The following is a 24,738-nucleotide window of genomic DNA, read 5'->3' on the forward strand; positions in this document are numbered from 1 at the left end:
GACGCACTCAGCCAGACACACCTTGGATGCTCTCATCTCTTCGAACATACCCATCTGCAACTCCTCTCTCCTGGTCTGATCATGCTCTCCTGTCCTCTCACCTGGGCCTCCTGGGTTCCCCAGCTAAGCCCTCACCCACACTGCCAGCCTCCTTCTCTGTCATTCGACCTATAAAGCGATTCAGTTGCCACTTTTACCACCATCTTCACTCCTCCTTCTCCTGCCACTGACTCTCACTCTGACACCGATCTTACTAACTTTCAACTCTCCATCTCCAATACTCTAGACATCCTTGCCACTTTCATGGGGATTCGCATGAATCTTACTGCTAAGTGCAACCCCTGGTATGATTTCGACCTGGCCGCTCTGAAACGCAATTGCAGAGCGGCTGAGTGGAAGTGGCAGGCTTTCAGCACATCCTCTGACAAACTGGCCTGCTGCCTGGTCCAAAGGCATTACAGACTCTCCATCTGCTTGAGAAGAGGGCCTATATCCAAGCCTGCATCTCTTCGGTGACTAACAATAGGGCTGAACTTTTCAAAATCTGCAAGGAACTTGCCAACCCTGCTGCAGTCTCCACTTCTTCTCTGCCTTCCCTGGCCCTCTATACGTCTCTGACCTCTCACTTCAATTATAAAACTCAGGACATCTTGTGCTCACTCTCCTCTAATCCTCACCCTTCTCCCTCACCCTCTCTCTGGCCTCCCTTTGCCCCCTTGCACCTCCCCTCCTACTATCCTCTTTTTCTCCTATAACACCTGATGAGGTTTCCAGACAAGTCCGCTGTATAAAAGTCTCACACAAACAGGTGCACCCCTGCTCCTCCAGAACTATCAAGGACAGCACTGTCTCCCTTGCTCTAGCGTTGGCCGATTTCTGCAATCACTCCTTTGCCACTGGATCCTTCCCCTCAAGCACTACCTTGGGAAGCCTCTCCTCAAAAAGCCTTCAGCCGACCCTCTTGTCCGGCGGCAAACTACCACCCTATTTTCATTACCCCCTTCCTGGGCAAACTCTTGGAGAAGCTGGCCATCTCCCAGTTTATCCACCACACTGAATCTATTGGTTGTCTCCACGACCACCAGTCTGGATTCAGAGCTGCCAGAGGCACGGAAACTGGTCTCCTGAACACCTGTGAAGACTTGCTCTCCTTCCGTTCTCATCCTTCTTGACCTTTCCTCTGTCTTTGATACAGTCAATAATGCCACCCTGATAAATTGGCTCCGTGATACCCTTGGCATCTCGGATCTGGCTCTGGACTGGCTGACCTCCTTCCTTTCAAACCGACCTTCCCAGGTGCAACTGGGCCCTTTTCTCCCCACCATCTCTCTCTCCACCTGCGGTGTCCCTCAGGGCTCTATACTCTTGCCTTGGCTTTTCAACATCTACCTGGCCCCTCTAGCCCATTTGATCTCCACCTTCTCTTCTAACTTCCTGTGTTATGCAGATGACACGCAGCTCTCCTCCAAGCTTCCCTCCTTTGCCTCCTCCTCTTTTTCTCTCATTCCTGTCTGTCTTTCTGCTATTCAGGTCTGGTGCACTGCCAACGATCTCTGCCTTAATGTCAGTCATTTGTATTTTGTATTTATTAAGTTTTTATATAGCGCTTTACACCAAAGCGCTGTAGATAAGACAGAAACGGTACATTTATTATGGAAAGAAAAATTCGAAACACAGCGTAAATCTGTGGTTACAATTAACCTTCATTAACCAGTAAAAAGAAGATAAGATCTCAAAGAGACCCGGAAAGAAGAGTAGAGAGAGATAGAATGAAGAGAGAGTGGGAGAGCATTCCAGTGTAGAGGCACAAGAAGAGAGAAGGAACGGAAACGAGATTGAGGGACAATAAGAAGAAGAGCAGAGTGAGCGAGAAGGAGTAAACAATGAGATGAGAGAGGAGAGATAAGAGGCTGCGAGACCATGGAGAGATTTGAAAAACTAGACTACCTCCTTCTCCTGTCTTTCACCAATTTTTGGGCCCACAAAAAGTGACAAAAAGTTGACATATGTCAACAGGTATAGATGAGATTCACACTCGCCATCTGGCGTCTGATTCTTTGATGAACGGTATCCACTCACAGTCAACCGGAGCCATGGACAGTCTTTAAAACTAAGACAGACGATGACTGACAAGAGGAAGTCCAGTCCTCCTGATTTGCCCAGCGACATTTTGCACCCTACAATGACCAAGAGTTAAAAATACTGGCCCGACAAAGCGACTCAGAAATAGGGAAACTGTCCCTGTATCTGTCTTCTAAACAAGAGTGCTTCAAATGAAGGGTTAGAAGATTAAATTCCACTAAAGAAACCATTACCTGTCCTGACAAAGGCCTTTCAAACCGTCAGGAAAACCTACCAAGGTTGGGGTTTATCCCGTTTCTATAGGCCGAAATGCAGTGCGTCAACATATAACCTTAATAAACATCCAGCCAAAATAAAAATCTTGTGGATGTAACGGTCATTCACTACTTGAGAGGGACGAGGAAAAACAGTGAAGAGAGATGGTTACAAGATAGAACAAGGGCGAAGGTGCCTAACATAGGAACATCAAAAACATGTGCAAAATAGGAAGAGACTATTGATACAAAAAGGTCCAGTTGAATAAGACATCACATTGTGAAATCGCTCTGCCACAAGGAGTTCAATAACTAACGCAAACACCTTAAAGAATACCCTGTTTCTTGTTGTAGAATTTATGATTAGATGGCATAACAGAGATGCTAGTCTTTTTTGTATACTAACTCAGGTAGAATGATGTAGAACTGTCTTTTGTATGTGTGAAAACTATGTTGCAATTCAAGTTTTTTAACATTATATCTTGTAATAAGGAAACTACTTGTGAAATAAATACATTCAGAGTTTCTTGTGCAAGATTTAGAAGGGTTTGAGTCTTGTCTATGCCTGTTGACACAGGTCAACTTTTTGTCACTTTTTGTGGGCCTAACTATTGGTGTAACACAGGAGAAGGAGGTAGTCTGTGATTCCTTTTTGTATTACGTTGTCCTCACCCTACTACATCACAGACCCCTCGACAAGAAAATATTCTGGGTGTGGTAGTTGTACAACTGAGATTTGAAACTAGACACAAAATATTTAATTTTAAAAAGTGATGAAAAGAGAACCATCCCAAGTCTATCAGAGAGGATGAGATGGAGTCACGGGGAGCAAGGAGACATAGAACCCGAAGGGAAGAGTTGAATACAGATTGCAGGGGCGCAAGACGAGATAAAGGAAGTCCCAAGAGGGTAGAGGAACAATAGAAGAGCCGCGGAAAGATCAGGGCAGACACCAGGAGTTGAGTGGCCTTAAATGTCATGAAAGGATGGGCTTTCGGAATATTGTGAAAATGGAATCGACAAGAACGGACAGATAGTGTGATGACTAAAGGAGAGATCTGGGTCTAAATAAATAGCCAGATTACGGGCGACAGAAGAAGTAGGTAATTGTGCTGGGCAAATCATATGCATGGGGGGGGGGGAGAAGAGGAGGTGAAATGGTAGTAGATGGAAAGAAAATAACCTCGGTTTTAGCAGCATTGAGTACCAAGAAGTGGTCCTCCATCCAAGATTGAATAGCAAGAAGACAGGTACTAATCTTAAGGTGGATATCATCAATGAAGTGCAGAAAGGATAAAAAGAGTTGAGTGTCATCAGGGTAAAAAATGTGAGATAGTCCAAAGGAAGAAATAACACCAGCAAGTGAGGATATATAGAAGGAGAAGAGGAAAGGATCAAGGACAGAGCCTTGAGGAACACCATAGGTAAGCAGAAATGTTCTGATGGATACCCCGGCCCAAGAGACTGAGAAAGTCCTATGGGACAGGTATGACTCGCAAGATAAAATAGAGCCAGAAAAACCAAAGGAAGCGAAAGCAGATAATAGGATCGTGCGGTCAACAGTGTCGAAAGCTGCAGAACGATCTAAAAGAATGAGCAGAGTGTTTAGAATGATGTGCAGGGAGTCAAAAACAGAAAGGAGTGCAGTCTCTGTGGAATAGTCAGGACGGAACCCAGACTGGAAACAAGGAAGAATAGAATTTTGAGAGACAAAAGTGGAGACCTGAGAATAAACAATGCGTTCAAGAATTATAGAGAGATACAGTAAGAGTGAAACAGGACGGAAGTTAGAAGCAGAGGATACATGAGCAGAAGGTTTCTTCAGAATTGGAATGATAGTAGCGTGCTTAAATGAGGATGGAAAAATGGAAGATGATAGACAAGAGTTAAACAGGATTGTAAGGTAAGGAACAAGTAAAGGGTAGACTTTAGGAATAAGTGCAAATGGGATAGAGTCCGTGGGGGAAGAGGTAGGATGAGCTCAAGCTAGAAGGAAAGAAGTATCCTTATTAGTAATAGGGAGGAACTCAGCAAAGATCTCCCTAGGAGATACCAAATAGGTAAAAGGGGAAAAAGGTGTTGATTGCTTGATAGAAGATTCAATAGCAGATCGAAAGGAAGAGACCTTAGAAGTGAAATAAAGCGCAAGATCGGAAGCAGTAAGAGTGGAATTGATCGAGTGATCGCAGGTACAGGGAGCAAGGAGACGGGAAAGAGTTTGAAAGAACAGTCTAAGATGAGAAGAGTGAGTGTAAAAGATCCGAGAAATAAGTTTGTTTGGCAGAGTGGAGACAGTTGTCATACAGAGCATGGTAAGAGGCATAGGAACTGTGGTTTCCTGACATTTTTAGCTTCAACCAGCATCTTTCTAGTCACCGAAGAACATGTCGCATGGCGCGGAGGTGGGGAGAGAGCCTTGGTTGAGGAGGTTTTCGTGTGGGATAAATAGTTGAGGAGGGGTAGGGTGAGTCAAGCGATGAGGAGAGAGAGGAAGAAATAACGGATGCAAGCTCATCAGCTGTCAAGAGTGGAAAAGGATGCAGAGGAAGCCATATTAAGAGTGCAAGTAGAAATTAAGAGTGTACTATTGAAATTGTACAGATCGCGCCGAGAGTAAGAAGAAGTTGGGAAAGACATGGTGCGAGAAGGAGACGTTAAAGTGATAGAATCCGAAAGAAGATGATGGTCTGATAAAAAGACCGGGAGAGAAGATGCAGGGGATGTAATAAGAGAAGATGTAAATATAAGATCTAAACAAGAACCGGACATGTGAGAGAGAGATCCTTCTCATTGGGACCCCTATTCCCTCCTTAACTCCCACACTATGGCCTACCTCCATGGGCCCCTTCCCCTCACCCTCTTGTGAGGCAAAAACCTTTGTGTCATCTTCGACTCCTCTCTCTCGTTCTCTCCTCACATCTCGGACCTTGCCAAGAAGGCCCTGTTTCTGCTTCACCTCCTCAGAGGCATTCACCCTCTCCTCCCCTTCCCCCAGAAATTCAATGTGTCCAGAGCTCTAGTCCTCTCTAGGCTGGACTACTGTAACAGCCTCTTCCTCAATCTGCCTAATTCCTCCCTTTGCCCCCTTCAACTAATCCAGAATAGGACTGCAAGACTAATTATTGGCCTTAACCCCAGGTACTACATCTCTCCAGCCTTAAAATCTCTCCACTGGCTCCCGGTTTCTGCGAGGGTCAAGTTCAAGACTCTGCATCATCCACAAGACTTTCTGGGGCCTGTGACCCCTCTACATACGACTCTCTCGCTCCCTAAATACCTCCCTGCTAGATCACTTTGGTCGTCTGGCTCTTACTCTCTACAGATCAGACACTTTTCCAAGTAGAGGGTAGATCTCTCTTCTCAGTAGGTGCCTCCCTCTGGAATGGACTCCATGCCCCTCCAAGACTTGAACCGGATCTCCATAAGTTTCAGAAGCTTCTCTAGACCTTACTTTAATGCTCTTCCCGCTCCCCCTCCCTTGCTAATGCCCCTGTCTGTCTCTTGACTGGCTACCTTATTACCTCAGAGTCTTACATGGCACCAGGTCCCCCGAATTCCTGTCTACCCCTGCACTTGGTCTCCCCTGCCCCCCCCCACCGCCCCTCTCACCTGCAATTGCCCTTCTGGACCCCTTCCCTCACACTAGCCTGTTGGCCTGCACTGTGTAGCCCTTCCACCCCACTTCCTCGCACTTTGCTCGTGGACCTCCCTTCCCTTGCTCTGACCACCTAGCTTCCCCTGCCACTCGTTCTAATGGGCTCTTCCACCCCGAACAGCACCCTCCCCCCCTTGCACTCTCTCTACTGCATTTGCACATTATGAATGACACAAGGCCTAGTAGGATCATTTTTGTTTTGTCTTCCCGTTTCCCCACCCTCTTTCTTGTTGCGCCTTGAAACGCTTGTGTATAGGCGCAATATAAATACTCAATAAATAATTAAAATAAAAATACCCCTGCTGGCTGCACACTATTTTCTCCACAAATTGCATAGTTCAGGCCACTCGCACATAGTGACATTTATTTGAATTGGAGGAATTTCTAGTCCCACCAGGGGATCAACTGGACCCACAAGCAAAATCCATCAATGCCTTGAGACGTCCTTATTTGTATCATGAGGTTCAGGCCAGTCTTGGAGCTTTTCCCATGAGGCCTGGCAGCACAAATCCAAGATCCTTGCCAAGAATAAAAGATATACAACATGATTTTATACACCCTAAATTTGTGCAGACAGGCCCATTGTTATGTGGCCAAGTAGGCTGACCACAGGTCATGGCCGTCGCTCAAAGAGGCGTAAGGCCAAATTGTGGCGCAGGACTGAGATGTATCAGAAGCACAATGAAGGTCTGGATTGCCCAGCCTTCATCCTCTCGTTCCCCAGCCACATTTTGCAGTTGCGTTCATCCGAGACTGGGGGGGGCACTTCCTATAGGGCCTATGTACCATTGTGCTTAAAATCCCCCCAAACAACAAAGCTGTTCACTGCTCTGTACAAGATCATGAGGCACCCAGACTATTCACAGTCCAGGCCAAATAGGGCCTCATTATGAATATGGCAGCGCAGTAAAAACGGCGGTACTGGTCCAGAAATTCCATTACGACCACATTACCGCTCACCCGTACTACAGATTTGGCAGTGAGGTGGAGGATTTTCCTCCAGCAAAACGCTGGAGGAAAATCTGCCTCCTTAACGGCCAAAAATCGGCAGACTTACCGCTGGTGGTAATCCTGCTGAAATCCCCATGAAGTCCTATGGACTCCAAAAAAATGGGGACTAACACCGCCTACCACCACTTGTAATCCGGCGGTAAATCCGCCAGCCCAAGTGATGATAACAGTAATTCTGTTTGACAGTAGTTCAGCAAAATTACTACTGACAAACTCGAAATGAGGCCCATAGTCTTTGAGTCCGATAGACAGGCAAGGCTGCGGCATCAGCTGGTATTTGGTTCACCATTCGACTAGGATGGTGGCAGACTTGCCAGGAATGGGTACCCTGGATTGTTCTCCTGGATATTTCAGGTTCAGAAACCTCCTCTACATCAGAGTGAGCACTGACGGCAAGCCGGAATGTCCTCTTCGGAAATGAGGCTCTCTGCCCTCCCTTGATCCAACACTGTTAATGGGTGCATGCCTCTTCAGAAGTCAGCAGATGAAAGAATTTCTTGAACCATGACAGATTGAGGGTCACTGTAGCCCACCTGAGGCAGTGGTGACCATCCTTTTGGTAAGAGTGAAGAAGCTTGTTTGAAATGGCATCCAGAATTTCCCTCCCAATCGTGATCCAGAACAGTTCCCCAGAAGGCGAGTAGACAGCGATACAGTCAGCCAGGTACTGAGGAGCGTGACCATTCATACTTTGAAGACTTGGAGATTGGACTTGAAAAGGGAATTGTTGTGCATGGAGAGCCAACCAGCCTGGTGTCAATAGGTAAAAGCGGGTGAGGATCTGGGTAGGTTGTAGAGAGGGCAATTAGAAAAGTAGAGGACTTTGTCTAAAGGTAGGAAGGTGTAGAGAACAAGCACAAACAGTAGGCAAAAGCAGAGTTTTCCGAACACAAAAGGGGTGGATTAAGGTTTTTGTTCATTGCTGAGTACGTGAGACTGTTGAGAAGGTTTATACGAGCAGCAGGCGGCCCTGGTAGTGATGAATTGTTGCAGTCGGAGGTTTTCATCAAAGATGACCCCAAAGTTGTGAGCCTTGGATGAGGGAACACGAAGATCAGAGAGGAAAGAGATTTATAGGAAAGCGTGCAGGCAATAGTCCACTTACTGGCAAATCCCAGCTAATATTTTGACCATATAGCTGTCGGCAAGAATGTCCCAGTATTGTGTCTGCCCAATACTAATAAATGATATAGTTGCACAAGGGGGACATTTGGTATTGCTCCACCTATCAGAAGTGAATGAACACTGAGTCAATATGATGATTTGGGAGTTATAAACCAATTTAGTATGTCATCAAACATGGCTTCAAAAAGGATTTCTTGACCTCAACACGTGTTTCTACACTTTTCTTCTCTGCCGTGGGTTGGCGTTTCAAAACCACTCCCTAATACCCTTGGGTCTGGTGCGCAATATAAATAATAAAACAAACAAACCAACCACGAGGACAACGGGATCCTTGATGATTTTCACCAAAAAGGAAACTCCATATATGCAAGGAGCAACTTTTAAGAGAAAAAGTTAGAATATTAATTTGCAAGACAACCTGCAACAGAACAACAAAAAAAGGAAACATTTTAAGTTGCGATTCTATAAAACCTCCCGACATCCCACTGGAGGCACAGTGGAGAAACACGTACTGAGGTCAAGAAATCCTTTTTGAAGCCATGTTTGATGACATACTGGATTATAATTCTCAAATCATCCTATTGACTCAAGGTGTTTATTCAAGTCTGATAGCTGGCGCAATACCAAATTCCCCCCTTGTGCAACAGACAGGAACTAGATCGAAGAGGGGAGGGAAGGTGTTGGAGTTCTGGAGAAAGGTAACTTTAATTTTGGAAGCATTCAGCATGAGGGAGCAGAGAGCCAAGCATTGCAGTGAGATAGTTGGTAATCCGTTCCAAGATGGATGGAGTGAAGGAGAGAAAGGAAAATAACATTTGAGTGTTGGCAGCAGAGAGATGATAGTGAAAGCAAGAGGACGAGATAACACTTCGTCAGGCAGAGGTATAGAGGGTTAAGAGCAGAGGTTCAAGGACTGATCCTTAGGAGATGCTGACAGGGAGAGTGGTGGGGTCACAGATTAGAAAGTTACGTGTGATTTTAAAGGAGTGACATTATAGATGAGAGCAGATTTGTGAAACCCATGGTCCTGGTCCTTGAGAGTAAGAAGGAGAGGGGAGTGGTTGAGTGTCCAATGCGATGGAGAGGTCTAAAAATACAGTAGGACACTACGAGGAAAGGCTACACAGCACTTCTTTGTTTCTATAGCTCTTACGATAATAATGCAATTGTAATTAGACCTTAATGGCGCAAAGCAGGCTGGTTCCAAGCCAAATGGCCCACACAATCACTTCGATGCTTTTTGAGACCTGAAAAAAAAATCCGGAAATATTATCTAACGATGGACGCAGTCATAACGATATTGGGCTGGTCTAAATCACATGCGCCTTGGTGGCTCTCTGCAGTGTTGCACTCTCGTTTAGTAAGCAGTTCAGTGTCCTGTCATACTTCCTTCAAGAAGTGGGTTTGATCCATTTGTCGGCTATTAGTGCTCATCAGGTGCGTTTGGTGGAGTCGTGTTCACAGTTCCAGGGGAATTGCCGGCTTCTGTTCACTCCTCTCTTTGTGTAGGACGGTGCACGTGTATCCAGCATTGCACATTTTCTGCATGATAGGAGTAGTATGTCTGTCTTGGTTTATTGAATAGGGAAAAGAAAAACGACTCATTTCTCGATCATTTTCGTTTCCACTCAGTTCACTTTTGGAATCATTATAAAGCACATGTTCCTGCTAAACGGACCCCTTGTACCTGCGTTTTTCAAGCAATACACATATCGACTTTGCAATACAATATAATGGCATGCCGTGTGCCAGGCATACTTTAATCCATTTGTATTTGGCGCGAGGGTGTTTAGACGTGGCTGCAATGTCAGCCACGTCCAAACACCCCTCGCGCCAAATCGACGGCACCAGAAAGGCTTCTGCGCCAAATCGGGCGTGCCTTACTGGCCGCCGCGCCGAAGAGGTCGCGCCAAACTGGCCCGCGCCGAAACGGCGGCGCCAAATAGGGGTGTACCACTAAAAAGATGAGTATACAAGAGAGTTTGGAGTGGCGAGCATTAGAGAGAAAGTTGGAAATGTGTGCATAAGTGTAGTCTCAGTGGAGGGACTGCTATGGAAGCCACATGGAAGTGACTCTCCAAGGCCATTATCCTCGAGATCTCCATTCAAGGACCTTTGAATAATGGGGAAGGAAAGAAACTGGGCGGCAGTTTGCAGAGATGTTTGGAGTGCAATGTGTTTCTTCAAATGAGATAGGACAGTTGCAAATTTGAAGCAGGCAGGGAAGATTCCAGAAGAGAAGGAGGCAGGCTAAAGAGCTCAGAGACATAAGGGAATATGACTGAGACCGTATGAAGAGCAAACGGGACGATAGGAGCACAAGATGGGTCGGCACTGCGAAGGATGGGCACTAATTTTGATGCAGAGGTAGGAAAGAAGTAGTCGAGAGTAGGAAGCGTTCGGGGCGATGTGGTGGACAGAAGGAAGGTGGGGGAGGAAAAAGCAAAAGAATTCCATATATCACTCCAAAGCATTTGCGCCAGCATGAAAAGGACGGTCAGAAATGCTTGCTGGTGTGCAGAGAGGATGAGTGGTTGAAACAGTAATTTCCGCCGTGCCCCATCTCTGCCATGCAAATCAATGATCATATGGCATGGTGTAAAAAGCACGCGTAAAACGTATGCGCACGCATATTATGCTACATTATGATGAACGTGAACCCAATGGAAATGGATGCCCGTGTGTTCTCGGGCGTCCACACCACCTTTTCTTCTCTTGGAATCCTGCACATGTACCAATGTGACAGAGCAACGCCAGCTGACCCAAGCAAAGCCCTAACAATTCGATCACTGCTACCTTTTAGGTATCTTCTGAGCAGACAGGGGGGCGATTCAGCATCCAGGCCCCGGCATCCCACGGGCCACACTGCATGCGCGGCGCTGCATGCTACCCTTCCCTCTGCTGACCTCGCCCTCGCCTTTCTAACTGGCTCTAAAGAGAAGACCCCCAAAGACAACACCATTGGACAACACCAGTATTTCTAAAATATCGACTTGACAGGCAGGGTAGATGGAGCCTGGCTCATTCTTTTCTTTGGCAGATCAAGGTCCCCCAAGAGGCACATACCCGCCCCTAGAGCAAGAAGAGCAGTTGTTGACATGTTCTGTGAATAACGATTAAATAATAGATCACTCTGTACCTGGCTCGCGAGCAGTGCGCCTACGGTGCTCCTGCAAAACAAAGAACACGCAGAATATTAAAGCAGCGCCGCTTACTCTTTGCTCTCGATGCATTTGATCAGCCCCACACACATCAGCCCGGTGAAGCTCTTTCATTCCGGGTGGACTATTCTACAGCGCAACGCCCCCACCCCTAGAAAAGCGAGGTGCCCTGCGAAGAGCTGCACGCACCCATTCATTGCACTTCCTGTAGTGTATACCGTATTACCGTTTGCCTAATTGAGGCATTGCAGCCCATCCTGTGGGCTCTCCCCCTCCCCCCCAATGGTATTCTATTAGTCTTTTGATTTCACAAGCACTAGTAAAATCACATGTTTAAAAAAAAACAAGGAAATTCGTCCGCTGCCTGCTAAACTCTTGTGGGCTCGCCATTTTGTTTTGTAGAACTAGTACCTTCGAATTACAAAGGATTGGAGAACAACTCAATGTCCATGCGCACATTGTAATAATACTTGCCGGGAAATACAGTACCACAAATCCACACACGTGACACGGACTGCTCAGTTTAGACAAGACATCCACCCTCTACTCCCATCAGTCACTTCCTGTCAGATGTCACTTCCTGTCCACTGCTCCAGCCCGGTTCCATGTAAAAATGTCCCTGCAAAAAATGTCACCCCCCCACCCCGCAACCATCAAAACCTTTCTTTTTTTCCCCAATGGGAGCGGGGGACTCCCCACTTCTCTTGACCCCATATATATGGTGACCATATATAATGTCGCTGTGACCTTTTCCCAGCAACATTATGTATGGCGACCATATGTATGGGGATAATATTACCTGACACCTCCAGCCCATCATAGAGCCAGTTATGTGTCGCTGTTGAGACGCGTTATAGCTAAGAGGTCTCACTGTGTAACATTAGTCCCAGAAAATGCACCCATTTTTTTCAATGTGATTACATCAGCCTTGACGCCTAATACTCTTTGGTCTTTTCACATATTATGTACAGATTTCTGACTGCTCTAGCACCCTAGGCTCAAGAACATGAAGCACAATCTCTGAAAGCTTCGCTTTTTGTTCATTACCCACTGCTGCCGGTTCTGACAATGTGGCTGCTCGCGACACCCTTTCAAAGCCACCAGCTTTCGAATGTATTGTCTAATTTTGACTGAGACGTTTTAAGGCGGAGGATTCCAACCCACCACCTGAGAGGGAGGTATCAGAAGCAGATACCAGAGATCCCCTCTAGGGGGAGCCACCAGAACTTCCTGGGTTTTTTGTTTATTGTCCAATGTACTTAACCGGAACCTTTCGTGGTAAGTGTCCCACTCAACTTGGGTCCCACTGAAGTATTCTCAGGTGAGAGGGTGTGGCACAAGTAGAAAAATAAGAAGCTGTGGAAATCGGGTAAATAGAAAAGCTACTGAGCTTGTTCGCGTTTCCGTTTGCAGCTTCATTCCTGGTATGGAGGTGTGAAACAAAACAGAGAAGCAGCAGCACACAAGCGCGACCTCCCACTCATATGATAGGAGATTGTGGAGGCCTCATCAGGGTCTCACACAACCTCAGTCTCCTTCTAGTGAGCTTGGGAATTCATGTGGATTGGAGGGAAAGAATAAGGTGAACCTTCAGATGGTTGACCACCCATGACCTCAGACGAGAAGAAGGGCACTCTGTCCTTCCAGAAACACATAGCCAAGAAGGCCCAAATAGCCTGGCTCAGAATCTCTACCCTTTGAAAAAGCAAACCCTTCTTCCCGCCACTGCATGTATCATCTATAAGCCAGTCATGAGTAGCACACCAGCGTACCTAGTGGCCAAGCTGCACATACCTGGTGGCAGACACTCCTTGCGCGGCAAAATGATCAAGCGGCTTGAATCAACTCGATCCTGGTGTCGGCTCGGAATGCCCCCACAATTCTCCAATTTTGCACATCTCTCAAAACATGGCTCTTTCGATGATACCCGACCAAGGACTAATTCAGATGGACGCACATATTGATGCACAGACTTCACAGTACTGCGCGACTGTTAAAAGATGGCAGTCCAAATGCTGGCTACCCACACTTTGAAAAGCCCTCTGCTGCTCTCGACCTAGGCCCATGCTTTAAAATAAATAAATAAGTAAACAAATAAAAAAGGGCCATCTTGGTGTAAGAGCCCAAAGATCGTCTCAGGGGTATAGTTCAGCAGGAACGTGCTCGACTTGGAAGCACGATGACTCCGAGCACCACAGGTTTGAAAACCCCCGGGTCCTTGATTAGAAACCTCTGGGGATTAAGCACGTTATAAATAACCTATCATATCATATGAAATGTCCCTGGGTAGCGCAGTAACGCAACTGAAATCCAAATGCAGGTATCCCAGAATTCCCTCTGCTTGTAAAAGGCCTATCAAAGGAGCCAAAACCTGGTGAACATGCAGCGGGCTGATCTCAGACCAAACGGGACGGTCTAGGCGTGTGAACATGCTGGCCCATCACTGCACACAGCAAGCATTTCTTAGGTATGTGGAAATAGGTCTCCTTTGGTTCTAAAAAGGTCCTAACCCCCGCTCTGGACGGTGTCAGCGAGAAAGGACTTGAGGTCATCTTCAAATGAATATCCTTAACAGTCTCCTGTAACGAACACACTTTGCTTCGTTAAGGGTTAAACGTTTTAGCAATTTGCCGACGGTTCAGTCTAAGAAGGTGAAACTGGTATTAAAGCTCGTAGGTATGGACACTTCTGCTTTTAGCATTCACTCGTACACGGAACACACAGCATCGTCGAAAACTTGCTACGAGTTGAATAACTCCGAGACATTGTGTGACCAGTGACTGGGCCAAGGATTCCAGCCATTTCAAGGAGTGCATGTTAAACGGGCTGTGCATGTTTTGCCACTGGTCATAAATGCACAGTGTCAGCCAGTGCGACACTGACCTCCCAAGGTTGAGCCTCTCGGACTTGCCTTCACCCTGGCTTTCCTAGCCATCTGCATATAGCGTTATAGATGAGCAGCTCTATAGCGACAGGTATAGATGCCACCATGCTGTTCCAAATGACATCGGATAAGCTACTCATCTGCAATGTTATGTGTGCATGCCCCACGCTTAATCTTTTTTCCCACCCTGTGCATTGCAATGCAGGCGTGGAGAAGGGGGGCGTGGGCGACATAGCTGGGGACATCCCTCACCCTCAAGTAACTTCAGAAACATACCTAGCCACCCCCATTGTGGTTGCCCTTGCTTTACCTGCCAAAAAGGAAAGCAAATTTGGATGCCCTGCCAACCAACCACTTTCTGTGTGCACGTGTGTTCACCCATCCCCAAACAACGTAAAGAAGCGTATATCCAGGGCAGGAATAGAGCCGGAATAAGATGGAGCTGCGCTGTGGCAAAATCGTCTTGCCGCCGCGCAATTCCATGTAAACCCGAGGCCTAATTTGATAAATTGTTGGTGATTAATTCTTATGCTGACAAAATGCACTTTGTTTTCATGCAAAGCAGCAGCCCGCATCCGATGCCCGATCTTCAGGACACACACATTATTTAACACCTACCTCCGCCCCACAGTCACGCCCACAGCACTGGCAATCCAACCCACACACCAACCTACTACCTCCTCCCCCTGCTCCACTAGATTTGGTCAATGTCCAGCGCTGAGCATACCTGGTGTTCGGCCTTATACCTTCCGCCCTTTCGTTTGGCTCCTTACAACACACTCTCGCAAAGCAAAACAGCAGGTGGTGTCGACCCCACCTCCCCACATGTTTGCAACCACCGCATCCTTCGCGGCGCAGCATCCTCACTGCGCGACACCCTCACAGTGCAGCACCCTCACAGAGCGGTAGCGGCAAGCCTGGCAGTTTCTGGGAGCCGCGCCCGATGCGCTATTAAAGGCAAAGCGCCGGGAGCTGCTCTTAGACAGCCCGTCTCAAATATAATGATTCACTGCGTATTTATTTCTTTAGATGTTGACAATGAGAAGGCAACTGTTTGCTCCCCCCCCCAAAAAAAACCCTTCAACGCATATAATATATTTCGTATCAGTCGCTGAAAACGGGGTCGATGTCAGGCACTCGGGTGGTGGGAGAGAGAAATGCTACTTGCCAACAACTTGTAACTAGCTATGAGTTTACCGAAAAGAAATCCCGGCCTGGGCAAGAAAAGCGGGAGCGGGTTCCCCCCAAACCTCCCTGCTGGCGTTGCTTTGTCACACTCGCTCTGAAAACAAATGGTACACATGTCACGAAAAGCCCCGCCGTGCTGCAGACTTTGAACACAAATGAAAAGTTCAAAGATCACGCAATTAACACATTCTCGCACGGTACCCTAGCAACCAGCGCCCTCTACTGTCAGCTCTTATTATAAGATAGGGCAGGCACATAGTCTAGCGACAGAAGAGGGCTGGAACAATTGGGAATTGGGGGGCTGAATGCTCCAGCACAGCATACGGTGGCCCTGCAGTGTCAGCGCCCCATGCATCGCCCTTAGCTGCAGCTCCTGATGGACGCTGCCTCATAGAGGGGGCAGCGAGGGGTAATCAATCACAGAAGAGGAACTCAAAAAGCCCCAAACGCCCCGTTCATGCATTGCATTGTGTGCAGCAAACTGAATACCCACTTCCCCGAGCCGCTCACTCCCATGATTACGACGAGCATGCTGACTGTGCAACGCGGAAGTGCTCTCTGCCCGTGCAGTCCCCACGCTGGTGTGTGACGGGGCGCCCACTCCGCCCCACCTGGCTCTCCGTCCTCCAGGGCTCCCATTCGCCGCCCACTGCACGGACCTCCCCCAGGGGCGGGCACTGTCACAATGCTGCACGCTTCCGGCAGGAAATGCGACCAAGAATACAGCAGACGATACGGTGGTAATACACACATCGTGACTGCCAATTTGTACAACAATTGGAAAGTAATGGCTGTTCTTGTCACAAAATATCACATTGCTGAATATGAAATACAATGATGTAATTCTGAATTTAACTATGGAGGAAAAAGTAAAGGACGGTTGGAATGAATGATGGAAAGGGAGATGGAAAGAAACAAAAAAGTAAATGGAATGACGAAAGGAAAGAAGCAAAGAGAAAATGATGGCATGAAGGAAAGAAGGATAACATGAAATAAAGGCAAAGGAGGAATGAGTTAAAGAAGGAAAGGAAGGAAGGAACGAATGGTGGCAGGGAAAGTTTCTGACAAGAAAAAAACAAGAAAACCACAGCCAATGAAAGATAGAAAGAAAGGAAAACAAGACGAAACAACAATAAAATAATTAAAGAAGGAAACAAATAATACAATAAAAAAGAAAAGAAGAACAGGTGTGAAGGATAAAAAAAGGAGGAAGAGGCTTACATAATGTTGCAAAAAGTGTCCTGCCCTGATCAATCAAGCCTGTCACTGATACTTTGTAACATGGCCCCTGACACCGCCTGAGACAGGTGGAAAGGCAACTGGAGCGCTCATTTTATTGGACCGTTTAACATTTTTCTAAAAAGTGTTAGCTTTTTTGAAGGTTCCACTGGAAACGAATCCAAAATAATATCCAAATATTCATGACACTGTCCTGTTAACCCTTGTCTGGTACCTGAACCCAACGTGTTCCCCCATCAGACACAGTGTAATTTTCTAATAACGGAAATGCCATGACGAGTTTTGGCGCATTTCCATTGTGAGCCTGGCAACACATATGATATGATGATATGATATGGTATTTATAACGCGCCTATACAAAATGTTTCAAGGCGTGACGCGGCAAGGGAGGGGGAACAGAGGGAAGACAGAGACAGCGATCCTACTAGGCCAAGTGTTTCAGATTGCGCAGGGGAAGGGGGGAGAGGAAAAGCGCTCAGTGGGAGGGTGGTGGGGACAGTGCAGTACATGGGATACTAGAATACATAAAAACAATATGAGAAGTAGGGCCAGCTGGTGGCAAGTGCAAGGATCAGTGCAGACATCAGGTGTCAAATGCAGGTGGGGAGGACTGTAGGGATATAGAAAACAGTCCCCAAGTGCGGGGGTTGCCAGGGACGCAGTGCAGATGTGTAACTGGCGGGGGAGGGGACCTGGGCCTGAGATCAGAGGGTAGCCAGGTAACCAGTACAGTTCAGCCAGGAATTCAGCAGGGGAGAGGAGGAAAGAAAGCTGAAGCAAAGAGGAAGGTTTTGAGGTGCTTCCGGAACCGAAGGTGGTTCTCCTCAAGTTTCATGGAGGCTGTTCCAGAGGGAGGCCCCCGCCGAAGAAAGAGGTCTACCACCAACTTGTTGCTTCGAGAAATGACTGATCCTGAGGGAGTTGGAGGCGGATGAGTGAAGAGCTTGAGACAGACGATATTTAGGAAGAGAGAGTTGAAGGTGTTGAGACCCCAGGCCTCAGAAGGCTTTGTGAACAACGCAGAGGGTTTTGAACTTAATCCTCACACCCAATGGGAGCCAGTGAAGAGATTTCAGTCCTGGAGAGATACGATACCTGGGCTTGAGGCCAAGGACAAGTCTCGCAGTCATGTTCTGGAAGAGTTCCAGAGGGAGGAGTGTAGAAGCATGCAGATTTAGAAAGAGGCTGTTGCAATAGTCCAGCCTAGAGACAACCAGAGCTCTGGAGACAGTGATCTTCTGGGGGAAGGAGTGGGAAGGATGAATACCTCTGAGGAGGTGCAGCTGGTAGTGTGACTTCTTAGAAATGTCAGAGATGTGAGGAGAGAAGGAGAGTGTGGAGTCGAAGATGACCCCAAGGTTTTTAGCCTGACAGGTGGGAGCAGGAAGAGGGCCAAGAGAGGCTGGCCAGAGAGTGACAGCAAAGGAGGGAGCCGGTGTTCCGATGAGGAGAATCTCAGTCTTACTGGCATTAAGGCAGAGATCATTGGCAGCACACCACTCCTGGATAGCAGACAGTCAGAGATGAGAGATCGAGAAGAGGTGGCCGAAGGTATCCTGAGTGTCATCAGCATAGCACCGAAAGTTGGGGCAGAGAGCGGCAATGGGGTGGGCAAGAACAGCCAGGGAGAGAGGTTAGACCCCCGGGGGACACCACAGGTAGAGATAGAGGAGAGGAAGGACCCATGTTGGACCTGGGAGGGTCAATCAGAGAGAAAAGAAGTCAGCCACGCCAGGGCCTAAACGGTGATACCCAGGTTATCACAGAGATGGTTGAGCAGGATGGCATGGTTGACTGTGTCAAAGGCAGAAGAGAGATCAGGTACAATGAGGACACAGGGGGTGTTGGAATCAAGGTTTGAGAGCTGGTCTTCACAGATGTGCAGGAGAGCAGTTTCCAGGCTTCTGGCAGCTCTGAAGCCAGACTGATGGTCATGAAGACAACGACAGGTTCAGTGTGAAGATTAAGCTGGGAGATGGCCAGCTTTCCAGGAGTTTGCCCAGGAAGGGAGTGATGGAGATTGGGCGATAGTTATCCGGGCAGGACGAGTAGGCAGTGGGTTTCTTGAGAAGAGGGTGCACAAGGGAGTGCTTCAGGGGGGATGAGAAGACTCCAGTGGCAAAGGAGTGGTTGCAGAAGTCAGCCAGAGCAGGAGCCTGGGAGTCAATGTGGCCCTTGATGGTTTTGGAGGAACAGGGAGGAACCTGTTTTGATTAAACTTTCATAGATGGGAAACTTCGTCTGGGGAGAACAGGGGAAAGGCAAAGAAGGAGGGAGGAGAGGTGGCTGAATAAGGGCCAGAGGAAGAGCAGGGAGTAGAGGGGGAGGGGAAGAGGAAGAGGAAGAGAGAGGACAGGATATCCTGAGTTTTAGAGATGAAATGAGAAGCAAGAGCCATGCAGAGGACCTGGGAAGGCACAGGAGAGGTAGAGACTGCAGCAGGATTGACCAATTCCTTGCAGATTTTAAAGAGATCGGCTGAGTTGTTAGATGCCGTAGAGACGCAGGCTTGGATGTGAGCTCTCTTCTTGGTGCAGACTGATAGCCGGTAATGCCTTTGGAGCAGGGGGCAGGCAAGTTTGTCGGAGGATGTGCCAGAAGCACACCATTTCCGCTCAGCCACCCTGCACTTGCCCTTGAGGGTGACGAGGTCTGAGTTGTACCAGGAATTGCACTTGGCTTTGGGCTTCAAGCGGATCCTCATGGCAGGGGCAGGAACAATGAGAGTATCAGATATAGCAGAGTGGAGCATGGAAAGGGCTGTGTCAGAGTGTGAATCAGCCAAAGAGGGAGAGGTGGGGGGGGTGAGAAAGTGGCAGCGAAAGCCTCAACTGACACATGCTTCATGGGTCGGAAAACCGAGAAGGTGGGTGGCAGTGCTGGAATTGGCTTAGCCTGGGGGGAAGAGAGGGTGAGCTGGGAAGAAAGGAGAAAGTGATCACTCCAGGATAGAAAGGGGAAGGTCTGAGGAGATCAGAATATCCAGAGTGTGCCCTGCGGAGTGAGTCGGGCCAGAGGGGAGAATAGAGAGTGAGAGAGAGTCACAGAGGTCACGAAAGAGTCCAGAGGAAGGACAGGAAGCATCCAGGTGGATGTTAAAGTCTCCAAGAAGGAGGAGTTGAGTGGTTGAGACCAGGAGGGAAGAGGAAAGGTCCGCCCATTCAGAGAGGAAGGAGGAGATCTGACCAGGTGGCTGATAGATAGTAGCCAGAGTAAGGGAATAGCTAGGAGAGACAGAGAGCCTGCAGACGAGACATTCAAAATAGCAGTAGGCCTACAGAGGAATGACAGAGGCAGGAATCCACTCGGGGAAGATCAGGGCTACACCCCCTCCGGAGCGGTTGGACCTGGGCACAGAGAGGATCTTGTAGCCATCAGGGAGGAGAGTGTCAAAGCTCGTGACAGAGCAGGCCGTGAACCATGCCCGGTGAGACCGAAGACATCGAGGTCAAGATCCTCCAGGAAGCGGCAGATGTCAGAGGAATGTTTGACAGCTGAGCGAGAGTTAAGGCAATATGGAGAAGGTTGCCATCCTTGAAAGACTTCCGGGGAGGGGTACAAATCAGAGGTACGCCCTGCACAGGTGTAGAAGAGGAAGGAGGCGAGTGCAAGGTTGCAAAGGAAGAGACAGCAGGTGAAGGCGAGGAAGCCGTGGAGGGAAGAGAGGGGATAGCAGGAGAAGGAAGGAAAATTATGAGGCACGGGAAGTGTCTATCAAAGAGGAGAAGATTGGCCTGAGGGCCTTGGACCAAGATTATACCATTCAAGTAAACATTAATGATGACTTTAGAGGAGTGGAAGGAGGCCAGGAGGCCCCCTGCCGGGTTCTACCATTGATGGGAGAAGAAGAGAAAGGAGAAAGCACAGAGACCATATGCAGACTCCATAGGTCTGGCGAGGGAACGACAAAGAGGATGTCGGTGAAGGTTTGTCAGGAGGAGGCACTGGCATAGATGTCAGTGATAGGGAAGCCTGGGTTGGAGACCTGGATGTTCTTTTTAAACCTCTTCCTACCAGATTTAGTGAGGAGAGCAGGATAGTCAATAGAGAAGCAGTAGAAAAGATAGGAGAGACAGAGAGCACCATAAAGTAGGTGGGGAGAGGAGAGAAGAGGAAGGGAGTGGGAGGGATAGGGGAGAACACTAGGGAAGGACACAGGACAGAGTGCAAGCAGACGAGACAGAGGGAGACAAGACAAGTTGAGAATTGAACAAGACGAAAGGCACTCAGACTATGGTAGACAGTTGCTAGGTGAGTGCTTAGCTAAGAAGTCGACCACGGAATGGCAATACTATCACAGTGATATTTAGATTCTGGAGAAACACACCTAAGTCTGAGAGTCCTGTGAGGGGTAAACGGCCTAGGTTTCACAATGCAATTTTAAATAATTTCACAATGCAATTATGTTTGAACACACGTAAGTCTGAGAGTCCTGTAAGGGGGGGTAGAAGACCTAGGTTTCACAATGCAATTTTAAATACTTCCACAATGCAATTTTGTTTGAACACACCTAGAATACACACCTAAGTCTGAGAGTCCTGTAAGGGAGGTAAAAGGCCTAGGTTTCACAATGCAATTTTAAATACTTTCACAATGCACGTCTGAGAATATGCTATGGGGAAGGGTTATCAGGGTAGAGTGCAGGCTCTAATAACTAAACCAGGGCCGCTCCTACCTTGTTTAGTCTCTGCTGGTTGATGGCTGTCCGCTGGCTTCCCCTGCGGACACCTGCAGACATGAGAGGGAGCTGCCTCTGTGGGAGCCGCCCTTTGCCTAAAGGCCCTTCGCCGCAGGTGGCTGCATGGGCAGAGGGATGCCCTAGGAAGGTCAGTAATGACCAGTGATCAAGCCAATCAAGGAAGGGCTGGGAGGCGTGAGGAGGGAGGGAGAAAAAGGAGGTGGAAGGAAGGAGAGGGTCGGGGGAAAGCGGCAATGCACGCTGCCCTGGGGGGACCTCAAAAGCATTATATGGCCCAGAAGGGTCAAACAGCACACAACACTGACCTGAGCCGCTGAAGGTGAAAGTCTGAAAGTATGAACTTGGCCAGCCTGTTCATGTACACAACCATCCAACACTCACCAAGGTCTTCAAAAACAAGGACAATGATGAAGGAGAAACCCACCCACCGACTCTCCCCAGGACCCCGAGAAATGACCTGTCATGACATCTACTCCTGGATTCCCGAGCGAGGGGCTGTTTTCTTTACCAAGGTGAAGTCAGAGGGCCTGACTCCAAAGGCATCGGGACGAGAAGTCATAGCCCTGCTATACTACTTTCGGGAACAATTTTTTTGGAATGTAAGTGCATCCAACGTCTTTGGGTGCTGGAGACTTAACGTAGTAAAGAGTGCCACTGTTCAGCTATGAAAGAAGGCAGAGGCTTTCAAGGCAGAGAAGATGTGAAGGCCACATCTCTAGGCTCCCCCCTCCCAGGTGGACGAACACAATGGCACAAAGTCTGGCCTTAGCAGGAGTGGACACTTAGACGATGTGCATTTAGGACTTGAGTGTTGATGACTAGTCTCCCACACACAACATCCATATAAGATTATATGAAGCTATGTAGAGCTTGTGAGGATATAGTGGGAGGTCTGAGAAAATACTAAGGCTGTCATAACAACTTCTGTAAACACGTTTTCTTGTTCATTTCTTGTAAAGTCTTGTGAACAATAACTAGTATTTTGTAAGATCTTGCACGTTTCTGATACGATAGTATGACCAAAATGAACAAGACATTTTTGTATGGGCTTCTGCCTTTTCTCATGAGCCTATTACATGATCTCCTTTAAATTAATCCTGAATAACTATTGGGCAAGAAAAGATACCCTCAGAAGGCTAATTCCGTGCACTGCAACCGGCATCCTGTAGCTCAGCCAGAAATGCAGCTTTGCTGACTCCGCAGCTGATGTCTCGGGAGGATAGCTCAGGGGCAATGCACTCGCCTTGGAAGCAAGATGACGCAGAGCGACACAGGTTTGATCCCCACGGACCCTCTGGGTATTAAGCATGTTATAACTAACCAATTATATATATATACATATATAGGCACACACAACACCAAGAAAGTTATGGTGGGTTTAAAAAGGTCTGAGAAAAAATCCCTTTCACCTCAAATGTGAAGTAGTAAAGTCCATTTGAGCTAAGTCACACATTACACAACTCCACCTAGTAGCCATCACTGGAAGTTCACCTCCAGTTCTGAGCCACATCAGCAAGGCATTGTGGGTATGCAAATCGACCCAAATGCAAACCTTTTTCTCCAGGACATTGCGCCTCATTACACGGTAGGCGGTAAGGGTTAACGGTCACCGGTAAGGGTACCCTTACCGCCTGATTACGAGGTCCCTTTGCGGGTTGGTACTTTAACGCCTGCTAAAAACCAACCCGCAAAGGGACCAGGGTGCTAATTACGGTACCGCAATTTGCGGTACCGTAATTAGCACCTTCCCCATTCCCATTATGCCCTATGGGGCAAAAATGGGAATGGGGAAGGGCAATGGGGAAGGGGGAATTACCGCCCCACCAACCTTGCAATAGGGCGGTAATTCCCCTTTCCTCCAAGGTGGTGCCAGTATTTTACCGGCATGGACCAAGGTGCTAATAGCACCTTGGTCCACCGCCGTGTAATGAGGCCCATTGTCTTTGTCTAAGAGGGCAGTGCTACTTTATACATAGCTCAATCTACCCAAGACAGACATTTGCAAGGCTGCCAGGACAACTACATACCTGATTTCCCCCTTATTAGGGACCATCAGTGCAGTATAGTCCTGACAGCCTTGTGGTTCGAGCATTTGGACATGTTTTCACACCACCAAGAAAGTTATGGTAGAAAAGTCCATTTGAGCCAAGTCACACAATCCACAATGCCACCTAGTAGCTATCACTGGAAGTTCACCTCCAGTTCTGAGCCACAACAGCAAGGTATTGTGGGTATGCAAATTAACCCAAATGTAAACCTTTTTCTCCAGGAAAGTGTCTTTGGGCCTCCTCACGACTTATACCGCCGGATATAAGGGTCCGCCAAATCAGGACTTTGGCGGATTTCGCCCCAGCTCTTAGCTGGGGGGAAATCCACCGAAAATTCGCGCTCATACTGCCAGCAGGAAATCCGCCGGCGGTTTTAGCGTGAAATTTCCCCATTGAGCCCAATGGGGAATGGGGCATTCCCGAATGGGCTCAATGGGGAATGGGGATTAACATTACCGCTGAACTCGTGATCCGGCGCTATTAGCGCCGGGGAGTTCGGCGGTAGGGCTAATACTGCCGGCGGTAATACCGCCAGCGTTACCGCCCAAGTCGTGATGAGGCCCTTTGTCTAAGAGGGCATTGCTACTTTATACATAGCTTAATCAACCCAAGACAGACATTCGCAAGACTGCCAGGAAAACTACATACCTGGTTTCACCCTTATTAGGGATCATCAGTGCAGTGCAGTCCTGACAGCCCTGTGGTTGGAGCATTTGGCCATGTTTTCACACCACCAAGAAAGTTATGGTGGGTTTAAAAAGGTTTGAAAAAAAAAACCTTTCCCCTGAAATGTGAGGGTATTGAAAGTCCATTTGAGCCAACCCACACACGGTCCTGGGATGATTAAGCTATGTATAAAGTAGCACTGCCCTCTTAGACAAAGACAATTTCCTAGAGAAAAAGGTTGATGTAATGGAGTTGAATTCAAGTCTAACAAGAATTAAAATAGTTTCACATTGCTTCTAGCAGTTCAGATCACTCAGAACCTTCCTAGTCTGTCACCACAAAAAAGGCCTGAACATTCTGGAACAGGGACTAGGAAATATGGGTGGCACATGCCCTTGCCTTCAACATGCTTAGTCCCAAATAGAACCTTCTGCGATAATGCTTATTCTCGAATATCTACAGCAGTAGAAAGAGAAGCATTCTAGTCTATAACTGATGACCAGTCCATCAGTTTCAATCCAAATGGTGAGGGGGTCTCAACTCCCCCACCCCCATCTGCATACTCACAAGATGACGGATGCCACCCACTGAAGCAGCCCCACAGACCATACCGAGATGACATCACCAAAGTAATCATGAAGAGGCGACATGGCTGAACTCACCAGCAGTGACATTAGCCAGGTGCAAAACAACACACATGAACTGCTTGCTGACACCAAAAAAGCA

At 47.8% G+C, this 24,738-nt stretch overlaps 1 protein-coding gene across 4 annotated transcripts in view; it reads right to left on the reverse strand.

The window, feature by feature from the left end:
• IDNK (IDNK gluconokinase) overlaps nucleotides 1-15,976 on the reverse strand; it is a 261,636-nt gene extending 245,660 nt beyond the window's left edge. For 2 of the 4 annotated variants that reach the window (XM_069625880.1, XM_069625879.1), the window contains exons 1-2: nucleotides 15,854-15,976; nucleotides 11,267-11,297 (exon numbers count right to left, since the gene is read on the reverse strand). In XM_069625880.1, coding sequence (XP_069481981.1) covers nucleotides 11,267-11,297; nucleotides 15,854-15,891 — 69 coding nt within the window. In that variant the 5' untranslated portion in view covers nucleotides 15,892-15,976. Of the gene's footprint in view, nucleotides 1-11,266; nucleotides 11,298-14,899; nucleotides 15,052-15,853 lie in introns of those variants that run through there. The other 2 variants (XM_069625878.1, XM_069625877.1) reach the window with 1 other exon arrangement.
• Nucleotides 15,977-24,738: the final 8,762 nt, after the last annotated feature.

Source organism: Ambystoma mexicanum, chromosome 6p (genome assembly GCF_040938575.1).
Source record: "Ambystoma mexicanum isolate Mex_15411 chromosome 6p, UKY_AmexF1_1, whole genome shotgun sequence".
Lineage (NCBI taxonomy): Eukaryota > Metazoa > Chordata > Amphibia > Caudata > Ambystomatidae > Ambystoma > Ambystoma mexicanum.